Source organism: Wyeomyia smithii, chromosome 2 (assembly GCF_029784165.1).
Source record: "Wyeomyia smithii strain HCP4-BCI-WySm-NY-G18 chromosome 2, ASM2978416v1, whole genome shotgun sequence".
Classification (NCBI taxonomy): Eukaryota; Metazoa; Arthropoda; class Insecta; order Diptera; family Culicidae; genus Wyeomyia; species Wyeomyia smithii.
Genome location: NC_073695.1, coordinates 250,907,573 through 250,927,597, shown reverse-complemented (window position 1 = coordinate 250,927,597; position 20,025 = coordinate 250,907,573). Strand labels below are relative to the sequence as shown.

Here is a 20,025-nt window from a genome sequence, read left to right as displayed (position 1 = left end):
GCTAATTGAATTCCAAATTGGTAAAATAATTTCTTTATCATTCCATTGAGGAACAACAATTTTTTTGTTTCTTATAAATATTTTGCATTTCCGATCTAGATCGTGTCTTAACAATTAAATACTTTTGAATAAACATTGTTTGGCATTCGTCTTTTAGTTCCATTTTCAATATTTTGAAATACAGTATAATTAAATAATTATTTCAACCAAAGAAAATCAGGAACTTATTGAATTTTTCGAATGCTACATGAATGTTCTTCGACTTATGTTCGCTGTTATTAGAGTTATCACTCCTATTGAATTCATCGTGGACGAAGTTTGCATTTTTGAATTAATATCATTTCGTTCGTCTGGCCAAAGTATTATGTATCTACAATGAGATGAAAAACAAGCGAAATAATAAACAAAAGATGCATTAATAAATTAAAATAGATATACAACGCAGTTATGAAACAAAATAATAACAATTAAAAATGAGTCAAATTAAGAATTTACACTCTGGTCAAACGCAATGGGACACCCAAAACAATGTTCAATGCTCAGAGATAGCGCTGTAGTGGTAGTGGTAGTGAAATCGAAATTTCCACGAACATTTTGCTTAATGACCAGAGAAACTGCTATTAGTTACCCTTTTTTATAATGCTGTTAGAAGTTTCGATTTTACTACCACTACCACTAAAATGCCAATGCCATCTCTTAGCATTGAACATTGTTTCGGGTGTCCCATTAAATGAATAGAATGTCAAAAAAAGTCTCTGGTTATAGGATGCCAACATGATAAGTGTTCTAAAACCGTATACATACGCAACGTTAATAATGTTATTAATAATGAAGCGGAGATCGGTTAAGGGCTTCGGTGCGACAAAGAAATCGTCACCGTTAAAATACTAATAAATACAATTGAAGCTATATACAATGACTTCTTTCATAACAACAACATCAAAAACGACGTTACGGCGGCGATGTGTTTAAAACGAGCTCCGAATGAACACGAAGATAAAAGAGTCTATTTAAAATCCGTCTTTAGAGAAGCTATACATCCTCTACTATTCAAAACAAAGATGAATCATTGATTAACCTGCTTGTTTACTTTCAGACATCGCACAAACAAAACATAAATCATCATTGTTTGTTACACCTGCAGGAAAGCAATAAACTTCTCTGAGTATCGAACTGCTCAAAGAGCGCACCGTATAACCACCACCTTCAAACGGGGACACACGAGACAATCACACAGCCAAAAGCGCAACCCGAAGAAAGTTCCTCCTTACCGTTGCAGTTTGATTTCTAGCTTCCTGATCATTGTCACTGAGCGGACTGCCGGCGGACCATCCAACAGAATGTGCACAGTACTTTTCCCATTTGCCAGTGCCCGTTGTCTGCGTGCAAGACACCGCTTGCAGGCAGGATTAATCGTCTCGCTAAACTTCGGACCGCTCGCCGATGGGCACACTATATTACCGAGAACCTTGTACTGAAACTGACGTCGCTCAACGTCCGACCCGAGGGCGCTAAGATTAGTCGGTTGCAATGTTAGTACAAGCGTTCTATTAACGATTCACAAACGGACGGACATATTCTTCGAAATGGTAGACACACAACTAGGACAACCCGAAACAACTTAGATTTTTTTGTAAGGGAAACAACAACACATGACCCTAACACATTCAAGATGGAGGTAAAACCCATCACGTAAAACTTACTTGGTTAGTGTGGCGCAAACGATATCGGCAGGCAGGGTGGCCGGTAAGGAAAGTGCCTTCAGCAGCTTGGCCCCTCGGTGACGGAAAATCCAATTCATCAGTCCCTTGTTCGCTTGATCCATATAGGTCTGGAAAACGGTCAGCACCGTGTCCGGCATACTTCCCCCGATGGCATTCTCTCTGTGTTTGATGCATTCTTTGCACTCACTGCACTCCGGATCGTACTCCTCCAGCAGCTGATCTTCCAACTGTGTCGGCTGATCGGACACACAAAAAGTCGACTGCACCGAGAGGCATCGAGTGCAACTGATCAGATTGTTCCGATGGAGAAAATTCAGCGCATCATCGAAACCCTGCTGACAGAAGGAGGACAGAACTTCCGCCCGCGGTGGATACAGAATACGTCCGAAGCGGTTCATATTCTGCTTGGACAGCTCGATGCTGGTGTTGGCCCAGTTGACGTGAAACATCTGGGGGCTGTTGTCACGGGGGCAGATGTCCGACTCGCCGCAGAAAGGGCTTACCGTAACGGTGTTCTCGTCCAATGTTGGTAGGTTATCCGAAAAGGCTCCGTCCATGTAGCGGACGCCGTGGAATCTTGGCGGTAGGATGCCGGAGAACACCGGAATGAAGCACGCGCAGAGGAGGGCCTACAATGGAGGGGGAATTTGATTAGTTTAGTATTATGGAGACGCACTGTTAACAGTGCGAGTATGCCACTGTAAGTTAAAAGCTTTCGACTTAGCTTTGAAGTACTAGAACGTAAGTGTTTGTATCTCAGCTAAAACTGATCTATTACTCCCTTTTTATGCTGTCTAGATTTCATACTGAATCCTACCTGTAGCAAATCCTCTCGATTGTTGAACTGTGAAACGATTACATTTTTACCATCATAAACCCGGGTAAGTGATATGTGTAGCTTTCCGTTAACCCGTTCGTGTGCATCAGGTGGCAGAAACTTCTGCAAACCCTCGAGCAGGCAGGTTTGAATGTTGAACCGCGGACTGAACGGTCCCAGCGAATGGCTGCGAGCTTCGTTTACCACCCGGAAAAAGTCCGATGTCATTTCACCTGAAAATCGATTAAAAAAATGAATTTATTACTTGAGTGAAATTTTTATTCGCATTATAAAATCACACAGCATAAAACATAAGGTCGCGTCAGTCCAAAACACAAAGCACCAACGGCGTAACCGTTACGACTCGCGATGCTAATCGCAGCGGCAGGGGTCAGGAGAAAGACTACGTACGTTAGCTGACGTCACAGACACACCCTTTTCTCGTAGCAAGCGAGCCTCCAAAAATGCAACGCAGCGAAGCAGGAGACAAAGCATAAGTAGCATAAATATCGGTCGGAGAGGGTCGATGTCGGTTGCCTTTTTGCTAACGTCTATTTCGACACCGAAATCATACGATGTCGGTCTCCGCTGGTATTGGTGGACAGAAAATCACGCCACCTCGCACAGCAATGAGAGACAACATCATCCGGCCACCCGGTCGGCATCGGCAAAGCATAGTCATGCTACACAACGCACGTAGGTTTATGCGGCTGCCGAAAGGGATTTGAACGTTCGAGCAAACAAGAGCAGGAAAAAACTAGCAAAGGGAAGAAGTTTCTAGAAATTAAAGGCCTAGGATTGCTAATGCTACAAAAATTGGAGGCCCGTCCCGGGTTCGGTAATCTTCGGCTGATGCACCCACTCGGTCCCGAGCATGTGCGTTTAAGGGCGTTCGACTCGGGAAAAAAATGAAACGTTGGCTTATGTCATGCGCTGGGCAAAAGTGCGTAGATAGGAAACCGTCATGTGGTTTATGTTGAGCCAGCGTGCGCTGAACAGACACACGCAAACGTTGCTTAGAACTGGAATGATAAATTAAGTCGTAGTAGTTGTTACGAGGTCAGCAACTATTTTTTTTAGAATAAGCTGATAAAAGACTCGTGCCCCCTCGGATGGCAGTGCGTAATCATTAGTTTGTTTACTCCAGCTAGTGTCGTTTACAGAAGATGAACTATTCAAGGCGTTTACACGTTCAATGGCGCTCAATGGTTGAATGCACCCTCGGTTCGACGGAATGTTGGAATTGTAAAATAAATAAACGTGGAAGTCAGTGTGTAAACAAACTTTCGGAATTGATCCCAGCTGCCAGCAGAAGGCACAAAGATGAACTTAGTTTTAGACGATTGACAGGAACCAACCTTTTCTAAAGCCATCTGGCGTTTTTTTTTTTCGCTAGTGCATCACTAAGGATTTGGAAAAAAAAAGTTATGGACGAAATAATGAATCGAAATCTGCATCTAATTGATTCAAAAATTAGGAAACGCTGATTACAGTATTTTTAAATTGTTGGTTTACCAATTATTCAAATCTACTAATTATTTTAAATTTAACTCTTCTGTGAGTCTTTTAAATTAAAAATATTCCTTCTATCAATTCTTAGTGCTTCCCTAAAAATCGAATGTTTTTCTCGTATGAATCCAATCGCAGAATTTCTGATCGATTCATGCCAAACACTTGTGAATCGGATGAGAAATGACTGAGATATAAACGCTTAAAATCTTACCAGTTTTTCAAGCTTTCTGTAGTTGTCTGTGAGATGTAATCTAATTTCAACAAAATGATTGCAACGTTGTACCAACAACCTTATGTAATGAGCCTTCATTAAAATGTCCCAAACATGCTGTACTTTCCCATCGATAATTCATTCCATTCACGCCGGCCACCGCGTATCTAACTCATTTTTCTTAGAAAGTCACTTTAATGAAACGCGCAATAAATCGCCCAGCGCACACGTTCTGTAACCGATTAGCACTCAGACTTGTTTACTGCAACGCTCCTCAAATCAATGGGCAGCAAACACACAACTCGCCATGTTTTCTTTCATCTAAAATACGTCGCATTTCACGACAAAATGTGCACCTATGATGTTACCTACGCTCGACGTGGAAGCGTTCCTAATCGACAACAACAAGTTGTTTTTGTTTACTATTTTGCAGCGATTGCACTTTTTGCCAATTTCCAGTTTGCGAGTGTTGTATGACTACGGATGCCAAAACAAATAAAAGAAGAAATACTGCGGATTTTGACCTTGCCCGTTGTTTGCCTGCTGCACACACATACACGTGTTCAGCTGTAACTTCATGTACTCATGGCACTCGGTACTTTACATTCGCACGTTGCAAAAGTGTGCGCCGCATTCAGGCATGCTTTGCAATATTGCATTCCTCTTTTGGGGTGGGACGTCTTGTGTCTGAAAGCATTTTCATTACTTGGTGTTTTTTTGCTCCTTTCCTTCCGCAATCTAACCTGTTGCATTGCAACCAAACACGTGACTGCACCTCTACCACCGCCACTACTCTGTTTTCGAACAACTTCGTGAAAAAAGCAAAATCAATTGTAACTTTCATTTTCCAGTTTTGCAGACAAGAGAAAAGAGTTTGTTTATAGAGGAGAAAAATTAAAACCTTCTACGAAAATTGGTTGGTGCTGCGACGGCATAACTTCAAAGGAAGAGAGCACTACGTCTACGACTGCATCGCACACGCCTATCATTTGCATCATACAGCAAACTGAGCCAACGGCCAGTAATTGCAATATTCACTGTTGCAACATACGCACTCGACACTGTTTACCTTGCCGTTCTACAAGACTCAAAAATGTGGGCTAGAGTAAGCCTAGCCAGTAGTGTAATGAGGTAGACATAAATTGCCTTTGTCGCGGCAAAAGCGGCCACACGCCGCTACCCGGTTTGTCACTTTGGCCTCTTTGTAAGCGTATTGCGTGCGTAGTAATTTGCAAAGCAATCCGAACAGCAGGACAAAGCTTGCAGAAAAACAGTCCTCCGCTGGTGCTGGTTTTGAATAGGTCTTATAAAACAGTGTAAAAGAGTAGATCAAGGTCTTCGGAAGTACCTACTTGACAATTTATGAGTTTGCAGATAATTATCATATCTTTATCATCGCACCAGGCACCTTTCGATAGAATAACAGAGAACAAATTCTTAATGAGGCCGAATACTGGTATGTAATTTGTAACAACAACTAAACAACTTCGAAATAACGAAACTGATTAAAAAAAAATTATTTTTTTTTTTTTTAAATTAACACGCTGTCATTTTTTATCGTTTTGTATATTTCTCTTATAAAATCGAAAATATAAATTTTAGATAATATTTTCAGAAATTGATTAATTAATTAATTTTCCTACAAGCAACAACACTCAAGTTTGCATAAAAATTAAAATTATAAATTGTGTCAATCCTTAAAAACTGATTTTCTGATTCTTTATTTTGGTATTTAAATTTTGCTTGATTTTGGGAATGTTTGCCACTTATTCTAAATTAGTGGTAAAATTAACAATATGTTGAAATATAATTTAAGTAAAGCTCAGAAAAAGTTTATCATATTATATTCAATTCATTATAATTATAATACAGAGAGTCCTGCATTGAAAAGTGAAAGAATTCAACAATCGACAAGATAAAAAAGTAATACAACTGAAATTCAAAAACAACTATTACGTGAAATTAATAGGGAAATACGGTTTTGTTTCAGTCTTAACAGTGGATCAAAACGCTGCTATGTTTTATGTTTATGTTTATGTTTTATGTCCGACGTTTCGGCCCTTGGACTTGACCTTTCTCAGGGGATATAAAGTTGTACCGTTTTTCGTTCAGTATACAAAGCTTTACGATCGGTTAACATAGTTATCAACAGATTCTCTTTCAAGATACCACATCAAGAAACACGATGCGATCGACTCTAACAGACAGACTATCTTGATGTCATCGGAGGCGTGGTAAAAAGCACGAGAAAACGATGATGTGGTATGTTGAAGGTGAACCTATTGGTAGTTATGACCAGAGCCGGATTTACGAAAAGGCCCTCACGAAAAAAAACTGTTCTGCTGCATTGCGTGTTTATTCGAGTTTTATGAACGCGACTAAAAAGGTCTTTTTCGAAGATAAACCGCATTAAAGCAAATGCGTACGCCTGTGAAGAGTGAACGGCTGTCAAATTTGGCATTACTAAGTTGCGAATACGATTGACTTCAGAAATAAAATGTTGATTAAATAAGGGACAAGTATTCAGCGAAGAACCCTAATAAGATATTCTGGAAATTGCTGAAAATTTCTGTTAAGTTTTTTTAAGGTTTTAAATACATATGATAAAAAAACTACTGTTTTATTTTGGGGCCCCCACACAAGACTCGGGCCCAGGCCCCACAATCGCTAATCTGGCTATGATCAACCGAAGCTTTGTACTCTGAACGAAAAAAAACGGTACAACTTTATATCCCCTGAAGAAGGCCAAGTCCAAAGACCGAAACGTCGGGCATAAAGCGCAGTAAAGTTTTGATCCATCGTTGAGACTGAAAAAGCCGTTTTTCACTATGAAGTTATACAATTAAGACAGAGACGGAAAAAATTGCCCAGCAAACATTTTTCTTGCTTATTCTGCAAAAATTCTCCTGATCTTAAATTGAATCAGGTATTACTCTAATAATTAAATTTTATTATTTTTTTCTAAATACATTCGACGCAGAACTACGACACTGAAGAAGCTCCACTACAGGGCACAGTGAAAAGTTCACGCAAATCATAATCGAAGTTATTGGTCTAGTCTAGTCTAGTCTAGTCTAGTCTACACTAACACAGCCAGTACTTGAAAGGATCCTGGAAAATGATATCCACCATTTTAAAAAAATGGTTTCCATACATTTTTCTTGTCAACGGCCAGGCCTACTGTGTAGCGCAATATAATACAATGTAATCTAAGAACGGGGACAATCCGTACCAACCGTTCCGTATGTAAGAAGTCGTATAATTCGTTTGGAGTGACAAAGCCAAGAAAGTACACTCCTTTGTTGGCCAATCTCCTGGGATGGAACATAGGTATTTCCTCCTTATGTCCGGGTTTAAAAACCAAGGATATAGCGCCTTAACTCGCTTCAACTGTTACGGTTGGAACTTGAGTACTACCTCTAGTCCTAGCATTTTTGCTTATGGTTATAGCGCCATTACTCGCTCTCTGAAAGGAATATGAATTAGGAAACATATGTGAGAGCAATATATATAAACAATTTGAAAATACTTTAAGGGCCGAAACGACAAAAAATAGAATGGTAAAATGTGAATCGAGAACAGTTTATATTAACAACTTAGAGTAAGTAAAAGCAAAATTTGGAAAAGAAAAAGAAACAAAAAAATATAAAGTTCGACATGGACCTTCACAAAAACTAGAGAATGAAACAAAAAAGCAACTTAAATAGGAAGTAAAAAGCAAATATAAACCAAAAAAAAACAAAAGAGAGAGAGAAAAAAATGATGAAAGAAATGATAAAAGGAATGATGTATGAGAAATTGGAAATAAAAAATGAGAAATAAGAAATGGTATGAGTAATGGGATATCTGAAATGAGAAATGAAACATAAAATGTGAAAAATGGGAAACAAGTAATGAGAAATGAGCAGTGAGAAATAAAAAAATGAGAAAATAGGAATGAGAAATAAGAAATAAAAAATGAGAAATGAAAGAAGAGAATTGAGAAATGAAAAATACAAAATGAGAAATGAGAAATTAAAAATGACAAATGAAAAATGACAAATGAGACATGAGAGATGAGAAATGAGAAATTAGATATGAAAAATGAAAAATGAGATATGAAAGAAATAAAAGAAACGAGAGATGAGCTATTAGAGATGAAAGACGAAGTATAAGAGATGTGAGATAAAAAGTGAGAAATGAGAGATGAGAGATGTAAGATGAAAAATAAGAAATGAGAGATGAGGGATGAGAGATTAGAGATGAGAAATGAGAGATGAGAGATGAGAGATGAGAGATGAATGATGAGAGAAGAGAAATGAGAAATGACAAATGAAATATAAAAAATGAGATATGAGAAATAAGAAATAAGAAAAAAGAAATGAGAAATGAGAAATGAGATATGAGATATGAGAATCGAGAAATGAGAAATGAGAAATGAGAAATAAATAAGAAATGAGAAAAAAGAAAAGCGAAAAGAGAAATGAGAAATGAAAAATGAGAAATGAGAAATGAGAAATGAGAAATGAGAAATGAGAAATGAGAAATGAGAAATGAGAAATGAGAAATGAGAAATGAGAAATGAGAAATGAGATATGAGAAATGAGAAATGAGAAATAAAAATTGAGAAATGAGAAATGAGAAGTGAAAAACAAGAAATGAGAAATGAGAAATGAGAAATGAAAAATGAGATATGAGAAATGAGAAATGAGAAATGAGAAGTGCAAAAAAAGAAATGAGAAATGAGAAATGAAAAATGGGAAATGAAAAATTAAAAATGAGACATGAGATATGAGATATGAGAAATGAGAAAGGAGAAATTAGTAATGAGAAATGAGAAATGAGTAATGAGAAATGAGAAGTGAGAAATGAGAAATAAGAAATCAGAAATTAGAAATGAAAAATGAAAAATGAAAAATGAAAAATGTGAAATGAAAAATGTGGAATGAAACAAATAAAAAAAACGAGAGCTGAGCTATTAGAGATGAAAAATGAAGTATCCGAGATGTGAGATGGACAATGAGAAATGAGAGATGGCAAGTAAGATATGTGAGAAAAGAAATAAGAGATCAGAAATGAGGGATGAAATATGAGAGATGAGAGATGAAAGATGAAAGATGAGAGATGAGAGATGAGAGATGAGAGATGAGAGTGGAGAGATGAGAGATTAAAGATGAGAGATCAGAGATGAGAGATCAGAGATGAGTGATCAGAGATGAGAGATGAGAGATGAGAGATGAGAAATGACAAATGAAAAATGAGAAAGGAAATATGAGATATAAGGAATGAGAAATGAGACAAAAGAAATGAGAAAAGAGCAATGAGAAATAAAAAACGAGAAATAAGAAAGCAGAAATGAAAAATTAAAAATTAGAAATGAGAAACAGTAAATAAGAAATGAGGAACAAGAAATGAGAAATGAAAAATGAGAAATGAGAAATGAGCACTAAGAAATTAAAAATGAGAAATAAGAAAAAAGAAATGAGAAATTTTAAAAGGGAAATGAGAAATAAGAAATGATAAATGAGAAACAAATCATGAGATATGCAAAATGAAAAATTAGAAATGAGAAATGTAAAACGAGAAATGAGAATTGAAAAACGAAAAAAGGATATTGAGAGATAGAAAATGGGAAATGAGAAATGAGAAATGAAAAATGAAAAATTCACATTGACAATGAAACAAATAAACAAAAGAGCGATGAGCTATTAAAGATGAATTAGAGTATGAGATATGCGAGATGAGTAATTAGAAATAAGAAAATTGTGAATTGCCAGATATGAAAGTTGAGAGATGATTTATTAGAGATGAAAGATGAGAGATGAGAGATGAGAGATGACAGATGAGAGATGAGAGATGAGAGATGAGAGATGAGAGATGAGAGATGAGAGATGAGTGATGAGAGATGAGAGATGAGAGATTATAGATGAGAGATGAGAGATAAGAGATGAGAGATGAGAGTTGAGAAATGAGAAATGAGAAAGTAAAAATTAGAAATGATAAATTAGAAATGGAAATGAGATAGGAAAAATAGGGAAATGTGAAATGAAAAATACATAACGAGAAATTAGAAATGAGAAATGAGTGATGAAGAATGAGAAATGAGAAATGAGAACTAAGAAGTGATATATGATAAACAAAAAATGAAACATGAGAAATCAGAAATGAGAAATTAGAAACCAGAAATCAGATACGAGAAATAAGATATCAGAAAATAAAAAAAAATGAGGAATGATGAATGCGAAATGAGAAATGCGTATTAGAAATGAGTACCAAGAAACGAGAAATAAGCGGTAGGAAATGAGGTGATAAAAAAAAAGGAAAATGAGATAAAAAACATGAGAGTTGAGCTACTCAACGCTCTTTCATTTCATTTCAAGTAATGGGAAAAGGAGTATGGGAAACGATGAATGGAAATAGGAAATGGGAAAAGTGAATCTAGGATGAAAACGACAAAGGAAAAATGTGAAATGACCAGAAAATGAGGAATGAACAGAAAATGGTATGAAGTCAAAACATTCCAGTGTCTTCTCATAATAACGAAAAAATGCTTCTAGCGTTCAAAAAATACGCTTTCAAAAGTGTTTAACGTCCAAAAAAGAGTACAAAAAAACATTAAAGGTCGGACTCGTCATAATCGAAGTTATTAGTCATACAAAAATACATATGTATCGTTTCGATTCCTGTAGTATTACGTAGAAGAGAAATTATAAATAAAAAAGAAACAAAAAAACATCTCAATAGGTTGGTCAGCTAGAGAAACTCGGTTCAGCAATTGTTTATTAAAGCGAAAGAAAGAGCTTTCTTGCAATGACCTAACCTTTCACTTACATAAGCTGCGACAAGCAACACAGTTGCAAGAATTTCAAGAACAACACATTAGGTAAACAGGTATTGACCTTAGTCATGCGCAGCAGAGCAGCAAGGTTTGTGTCAAGTTAATGTTTAGGTTTATGCGCAAAGGTAGCAATGTTTTGTTTAAAGTTTATGTTTAGGTTTACAAAATAAAAGAAAAAGTTGGACCGCGGTTGATGAGCTATCTGGTCTGTTCTGCGGCCAGAGTGATATAATTGAATAGGAGTTGAGTTAGTTTAGTTTTAGAACAAGCCGGTGAGGAGAAACCACGGAGACCCGAAGAAAAAAAGGTGTAAAGGTAGAGTGTAGTTATAAGTAGTTGTAAATTTTTCGAACTGTCACAAAACATTAAATATCTTCAAAAGTACCTTTTTTGCAAATTTGTATAGATAACAATGTGTAGTTTTTGTGAAAAAAATTACAGAACTTTCAAAAGTAGACTTCTGTAGATATTAAATTTATAATAATTCTTTTATCTTTACCTTAAGAACTTTTTTTCTTACGGTAAAAAATATATATGTACCTGTAAAAATATCTATCTATATTAAAGAGAAGTTTTGTATGTATGTATGTATGTTCCAGCATAATCGCGAAGGTCTGAACCGATTTCAACCAAACTTGGCATACGTGTACAAAGGAAGTGGTCAAAGAAATATTGGATAGGGGAAGGGGTCACCCTTAAAGAAGGAGGGGGTCAAAAGTAATAAATGTTCATACATAATGGAAACCTTTCATTGAAATTTGATAATTTTCGGGTTCTTGGTCATATTTGGAGGCCGGGAGTTGATGTCCATAGACCGAAACATGATGTTCGATGCCATTTTCAATCCAATATGGCGACTTCCGGTTTCTGGGAAGCCATTTAAAACTGTGAAAAACGCTCACAAACCCCCCAATGTTGGTATTTTCGGAGCAAAATTGACTCTTAAGAACCGGTTATCGGTGTCTGACGATACTTTGAAACTTGGGTTGCCGACTTCCGCTTTCTGTGAATCTGTAAAAATTTATAATTGAATTGTAGAGAAACATTTAAAAGGTCCTATCTGCTTTGATCGATTTTTGATTGATCACTTTCATTCAATCACCACAATTTTATGACCTTTATGACAGGTTATTTGCACAAGTTGATAGCGGAGGGATCACTCTAGCCTTCTGAACGAAAACCACGCTTGGGAGAGTTACTGAAGCTTACCATTACCAAAATGAAAAGACGCTCCGGAAAAACGATGAAAGCAGATAGGACCTTTTGAAATGTTTATCTAGAAGTATATACTAGGCAATATGGGTAATTTCGGAATCGAAATTTTTTGAAAGGTAGTGACGTTTGTTTGCAGCCGAAAATCGGCTTTCGTGCAAATGTTCCTAGAGAAGTGTTTCAAAACATCCAACCTGCTCTGATCTGTTTTTGGAATGATTTCTTGACATATTTCTTGCATAATTTGATAACGGAGAGTCCAAACTAGCGTTTTGGATAAAAAATATGTTTGGAAAAGTTGCCGATGCTCAGCTATTACCGAATAAAAATTTGGTTAAGAGAATTGATCAAACAAGATAAGAGCTTCTAGCTATTTATTTAAAAAAAAGTTTTGTATGTATTCATGTATGTTTCAGTATAACTCTCGAATGACTGTACCGTTTTCAACCAAACTTGGCATATGTGTTTTTTGTACAGAGGAAGTGGTCATAGAAATATTGGGAAGAGGAAGGAGTAACCTCCAAAGGAGGAGGGGGTCTTAATTGATCAGAAAATCAAGTTTTTTCATGCATTATGGGAGCTTTCTGAATGAATACGATAGTTCTTAAGTCTTTGGTCATGTCTGGAGGCCGAAAATTGATTTCCAGAGACTGGAACATGATGTCGAAAAGAGGGATGGGCAGCTATCAAAAAGGGAGGCGGTCTTAATTTTTAAGAAAGTCAGGTCTTTTAGTGCCTTATGGGAACATTTTGAAAAGGTACGTTAACTTTCATGCCCTCGGTCGGTCATGGCCAGAAGTTGATGTCAAGGGACCGAGATATAAGATTTTTTTAAAGATTTTTAGAAATCAGAAATACAGTGCTTTTTCGATTTTATCACGGTCAAAAAAAATTTTGATTTGGCGAAACCGTGAATTAAGCGAAATGATAAAAATTGAATTTACTGTGTTGGATTCAATTGAAATTTATGATATTTTGAGTAAAATGATGCAATTGCATAGCTGAATGGAATATAAGTTCAAGATACAAATGAATAAACAAGAAAAGGTTAGTTTTTGATATTATTCTCTATTGAATTTTCACGGGCTTTCTCACGGCTATTATACATGCAATATCAATATGATTTGTACTGCCCATTCTTTAGCATAGCTAGCAGAGTCTAATGCTTGTTTATGTGAAATTGTGGAACCGCTAGATTTTAAAATTTTTAAAACCACGCTCTATGAGGACCGAACTGTAGGGATTTTTAAGTTGTTAACAGATCTTCTTTCTCAACTGCTCGAATAATACGTAATTTTTCTTCAAAAACAATGAAATACGTATTTCACGGTTCATTTTTCTCTAAATTATGACACAAACTATTTGTAGCAGATATGACACTTGGTTGCCTCAGAAAATTGATCAAATAAATTGAGTTTATAAAACTATACACATGCAAGGACACAAGGCACAAATGAAAATGATGTTTCGAATACATTTTCTGCAACTGGAAGTACATTATTCTTGATTTGAAGTTATTTTTAAAAGAGCGTGATAAAAACGAAAAAAAAACCGTGATAAAATCGAGCGTGAATTTGGCGCGTAGTGATAAAAACGACTGTTGATAAAAGCGAAAAAGCACTGTAAAAGTTTAACGACATTTTCTAAATTCAAAATGGCGTATAAATATTCATGTCCGGCGCAAATTTTTAATTCGTACATGGCGACTTACATTTTCTGGAAAGGTTACTAAAATAGAGAAAAAGGCTTGGACGCGATTCCACGATTTCTGCTTTCTGTCAAGCTTTGTAAAACTGAATAAAATGGTTAAATAATGTCGATATTTCTAGAAAGATGTTCAGAAAGTGACGCTATTTTCAAATTCAAGAAGAAAAATGATCAAATACTCCCTGATATTAGGTTCATAGGTAAGAGCTGACTCCCCAAAACCGAAAATTGGTGTCCGAACGTTTGGTATAGTGAGGGTTGTTATTCTGCAATGGAAGTGAGCTTAGAAATATCGACCCCCGGAAATTTTGCAATGAAACAAGGCAATATGTTAGAAAGATGCTCAAAAATATAATTGGAGCAACAGGAAAGGGCCAACCACATATGCCTTGTGATGTACCATTCTATCATAAATTCCCTGTAAGAATTGCATACTCTATTACTATAAATAAGTCACAGGGACGATCCATTCAACAATGTGAAGTAGAATTAAGATCACCGTGTTTTTCCCACGGTCCATTACATGTCGCTTGCTCGAGGCTTGGCTCACCTGCAAATTCATTCACTATAGCTCCAGATGGAGAAACGAAAAAGGTGGTATATAAGCAAGGTTATAACTAAAATAGAAATATTATTTGAAATGATGAGTTGGAAAAAATATATGGAAGTATAGAAAATTATAGAAAAAGTAAAAAATTTTACACGAGCAAGGCCGGGTACATTCAAAAATTGTTGCAAATATTGTTGTTTTGAATGTGTAAGAAAATTTACTTTAAAAAAAAGGTAGTTCTCAAGATTTTCAATATTTTGTGACAATCTGGTAAATTGGCCGAGAAAAAAAAACTTTACAGCGTATATTTTTTTTCTAGAACATATTGCCTACAATTTTACTGAAGACACTATTTTAATCAAACAAGTCGGTTTTCTGATTATGAAATATTTTATTCATCAGTCAAATTAAAGCGTAATAAACTGTTGCGTGGTTGAAAGTGCTGCATCTCCTGCTTCATGTTTTCTTTCGACACGAAAAGAAGAAACCGCTTGCTGTTTCAAGCTGCAATAAAATATGCGTTATAATTCAGCGGTGCTTTTCCGTTGATTGTCAACAAGCAATGAGATTATTTCGTACATGCAAAATCAAATTTGTCAAAGTGACAAAAAAAAATCAAATTTTTTTATAGTGTAATTTTTTTTTCTTGGAAAGACAAAATTATTTTATACAACTTTGCCGAAGACATTACACCAAAAAAACAAACCGTGTAGATGCTAGAATAATTTTTTTATCATTAATGTTGAATTCGTTTCGGAAAACTTATAACTTTACATTCAAAATATTGGGACGCCCTAACAAAGACAGTTAATTCGACTTTACGGCAGCATTTTATACTCCATTTTCATGTCTGCCACCAGTCAACGTCAGCACGAAAAGTTTTGCTATCACCCAACCGCACAGCTGCAATATGCAACACGCAATAGCCTTATAAACTGTTGCGTGCCTGAGAGTGCGCTGCATCTGCGGCTGACTGCTCTTATTCGTCACAAGAAGAATTTGGTGGTTTTCCTCCTAAGCCGTAAAACACGATACAACGTGTTATTTTGGCGAGGCTTTCCACACAACCCTTCTGATTTTGATGTAGAACTACGTCTCTCAGGATGTTCGACTACATAGGGGTGTAAAATCTAAAAAATTTAAAAACGGGAAAAGGAAAAATATGTACAATTTCAAATGCTAACAGGTCGGTTAGTTTTCAATGGGTTTCCGTCGTTCTTGCAGCCACCGATTGAAAAAGCATCTCTACATCCGCCTAAATGCAGAAAAATGAAATTTGATTATTCAAACTACTCTATTCAACCTCTGATTGGCGCTTGATGCTTGCTGTTTCGGGAATGCGCTATTTGGGCTATATGAGATCCTACTTCTGCTCAAACCAATCAACTCAGCGAATAACAGTGGACACCAGTAGCGGGTACCAGAAGCGGATATCAGCAGCGGATACCAGCACTGCCGCGTATAGCAAGCCAGTCCCATTTGCATTCTCATCTCATAACAAGCAATGGTATGAAATCATATAAAACACGTTCTTCTCGGCTTGATGAAAATGTAAATGGGACTGACATGCTATGCGCGGCAGAGCAGTAGATGCAGCGACACTGCCTTTGTGCAGCAGCGGCGCAGTATCAGCGGTAGGTGCATTGGTAACCACTTCCTCCAGAGAAAAAACTCTACCTTCTAATTTTGGCAACATCCCCGGTTGGTGATCGAAATCTGCCGGCAGTTAAATTTCCAGTGTGAAACTCTGTTACCAGAAAAGTGCCTGCTTCCCACTGCCGGGGATAACACAGCGATGCGATCAGCGTCATGTCCGACATAAATTAAACAACTAATTATCCTTTTGAGGACAAATTAAATACCTATTTTGAAGAGGTAACATTCTCACGTTAATTTATTACACTTCAGTCAAAATTTAACAGCACCGGGCAGCGGCAGACTTTTCGTGCCGGTTTTCGGTTCAAATCATTTTATTGTCGAATGATGGGATAAAGTTTAAATAACAAAAGGGTTGTGTACGAAGCCACGACCGCAAAGCTGACGTAGAATTATATAGAACTGTTCGTTGCAACACTTGCATTGTTCCCTTCGACAATGATAACGAATTCTTTGAAGGATTTGCTTCGAAGGATGCTAAGATTGCTATAGACTATTTTCTCAAGGTTAATAACTTTTATCCGACACTATTTATTAGTACAAATTTCTGGAAATAAAGTGGTGGCCCTGGCAAGACTTGAAATGGCAACTGGGGTCGTTTTACGGCCTATTAATATCATCGTGGTTGCACCAACACTCATATGAGCTGGTATTTGACTATTTTCCAGAAACATTATTTCCAGAGTTATTAGTTTATTAGTGTTAGGCAACTGTAAAAAAAAAGTAATGTGAAAAACAACCTTATGTAGTTCTACGTCAACCTTACGGTAATGGCTTTGCATACAACCCTTCTGTTTTTTTTTTAAAGTTCCAAAGTTTTTCAAAATCCGAAATCCGCGTAAAAAACGCGTAAAAGGAACCGCGTAAAAAAAAACCTTAGTGTATACTCATTTTTTAACTCTCTCCACTTTTTCTAAGTAATTCTCAGACCAGTCTTCAACGGGTACTATCAGATTTGTTTTGCTCCAATCATATCACTGCACTCGTTCTTTATCGTAAAGTACAGTACAGTTTGATATTGTTTTTGAAATGCCCATTAATTATCTTCAATTTAAGCTAAAAAAAATCAAAATCAGTTACCCGACTCCAAATTTGAAGATTTTTGAAAATAAAAATTTAATGGTTGCATTCTGATTAAACAAATTCGCGTGATAGTTTGAGAACATTGACACAGTATTTCATTTTAACGAATGTGGTCAATAAAAGGGTACTGAGTAGCGAATATAGGAATGCTATGGTCAAAATAGGAACTCAGAGGAGTTTTTTGGTGTATACAAAATAACACAATTTTCTCAATCAAATCTAATTTAAGTGAAGAATAGAAGTGAATCCTTCCGATTTTACCGTTGAGCTTGTGAAATGATAGGGTTTGTTGAGACGAAACAATCAATATCTTTCGTAAACAACTTTGACCTCAACCGGTGCGTATAACCTATTTCTCAACTGCGTCGTTTGTCTCCCCTTGTGACGTTAATTGAATCACCTTGATCAAAACAAACATTTCAAACGTTTGATCATTCAATCCAAATGAACTTATCAAAAAATCATTGAATCGAAAACAATCAATCCCCCGTAACACATTGGAATATCAAATTTTATTTTTAAGCTAAAACCTTTCGATTTTAGGTTGACTGTCAGTCAACCGCAAATTGGCCAACAAAAAAACGTACCTCGGAACGTGGCGTGATGTGTGACGTTCGGATGGATGCACGTTAGCGTGTTTCTCAAACAATTTTCGCCATAGCGTAGGTACAGTGCGATAAACTTTGGAACGGAAATTTCCCGCGGTAATTTGATAACCGTCGTCTGTAGTTGTAGTACCGATTCGAGCAACCTTAACCGGCGGCACACTGCAGCTGTGCGCTTCACCTTGCTCTAGGCGTGTTGCGTTGGTTTATCATTACAGCTTAACAGAGGATGATTGCGGTTGGGCCGTGATTGATTGATGTCGGTTAGGTGATTACATCGGGGGCAATCAGTGAACCAGGAAGTTCAACGCAGATTTCGACAAACAATAATATTTGGAATAGGTTAAAAAATTGTCCATGTTCAGCAGTTTTTGACGCATTGTTTATGTACGCAGAAAATTTCGGTAATCTTTCACCCTGACCCCCTCCTAGAAACGTGACTTTCTCCGTCAGCCAGCCAATTAGCTAAAGGGGTCCTAAAGTTTTAAACGGTTTTCTGATTTTTATATATCAGCTGGAAGAGTGCAATTTTTTGAGCAAAACGTGATTTTTAAAAAATGTTTATCAGTTTCCTTTGATTTTTTAATGAAGGATAAAAATCTGCTCGAAATGTTTTAAATGACAGTTCTCTCATATACCGTACATGGGCGAAACGTCATCTAAGACCTTTCGAGCAGTTTTTTTATTCTTCATTTAAAAATCGAAGGAAAACGATAAACATTTTTTAAAAATCACGTTTTGCTCAGAAAACGCGGCTTTTTCAAATGATATATAAAAACCGATATAGCTTTAGGACCCAATTATTTTAGATGCTTAGGCAGCAATTTAATCTTAGCTGGAAGCGAATAACGGAAAAAAGGGTCACCGGTCTTGACCCTTGTGTTAGACGACGCGACTCGCCTGATGTGATGACGCACATGTCGAATACCGATTCTATGGCAGTCAATGCAGCCGCGGGGCTTGATTTGTGAGATAATTTAATCGTATTTAATAAAAAAGGAAATAAATCACTTTTCACCTCAGCAGATCGGGCGACTTGATAGGTCTGTTACGCGTGAATAACATAAACTTCACAGATTGTTGCCATTGAAATGCGGTCATCGCTCATTTCTGCTTATGTGTAATTGTTTGTTTTTATAAAGCCGCTGATAACCAGCGGCAAGTTCTTTTACGTCATTGCGATTTTTTTTCTACTTTCTAAAACACATCATTCTACATCTTTTCATGAATAGAGCTCTCCGGTTTTAGGCTGTCTTGGCGGTAGTGAACCGAAATAGGGCAGCAAGGTAGGCACTATTAGTGATGAGATTATTCAGCTAAACCTTCCAGTTGGGTTGGTTGGGAAACGCTGTGTGAGTTAGTAAAATGGAACCACCCTGACCGAGCGTTTTAATCGGCACTTTTGAAACGACGGGTGGTGAATCCTTTGTAAGGGAGCAGATTTCAAGCGGTCCCGCGTCGCTATTGAAACTGATAGGCTGGAGTGTGCAATGAAGCACTGGAAATACGCCACATTGTTTACGCGACCTCGCGAGCTGGGGGTTCGGGGTTATCGCTAGCAGTTCACTAGTGTTAGAAATCCTTTTTCTGCTGTACGAACTAAAAAGTAGGATGATGAGACAATAACAAACCATAGGCGACTTCGAAGAGTTAGTTAATTTTAGAACACTATTAGGTCACGCCACGTCCTCTAGCCCGGCAGCTGTAGATCGTATGATCGGGTACACAATTTGCTGAATTGGCGAAAATATGTGAAGGTAATTTTGCCCGGCCACTTTGTCGGACAGTGCTGATAAGAAACATTGACACGAGGTGCAATTGCGTCGAATTTCAAATTCATTCATACATAATGTAAGCCGAGAGGGGGTACTTCTTTGAATTAATTCCGGATGGCCTTCAAATATAGTACGCAGCTCGACGACGCGTTCGTTATCACACTTCATCTCCCCGCGGTGTGTACGCAACGCAGAGTGCGAGCTGCGATAACGAATGGCACGGGGCTCGACTTTTGCGCTGCCGGTTCCCTGCCAAGGTGCGATTTGCGTTTGCGTACGTCACCAGCCATTGCAGCGCGTGCGTGTCACTGTTTGGTAATTTGTGGGGATTTCACACTGAAATTAAATGTTATCGG

At 37.1% G+C, this 20,025-nt stretch overlaps 1 protein-coding gene across 1 annotated transcript in view; it reads right to left on the bottom strand.

Annotated features, from left to right (window-relative positions):
• Positions 1 to 20,025, bottom strand: part of LOC129722193 (1-acylglycerol-3-phosphate O-acyltransferase Pnpla3-like) — a 47,083-nt gene that overhangs the window by 10,259 nt on the left and 16,799 nt on the right. Inside the window, exons 3-4 of the mRNA XM_055675482.1 lie at positions 2,542 to 2,774; positions 1,704 to 2,353 (exon numbers count right to left, since the gene is read on the bottom strand). Of these exons, the coding sequence (XP_055531457.1) occupies positions 1,704 to 2,353; positions 2,542 to 2,774 (883 nt within the window). The remainder of the gene's footprint in view (positions 1 to 1,703; positions 2,354 to 2,541; positions 2,775 to 20,025) is intronic.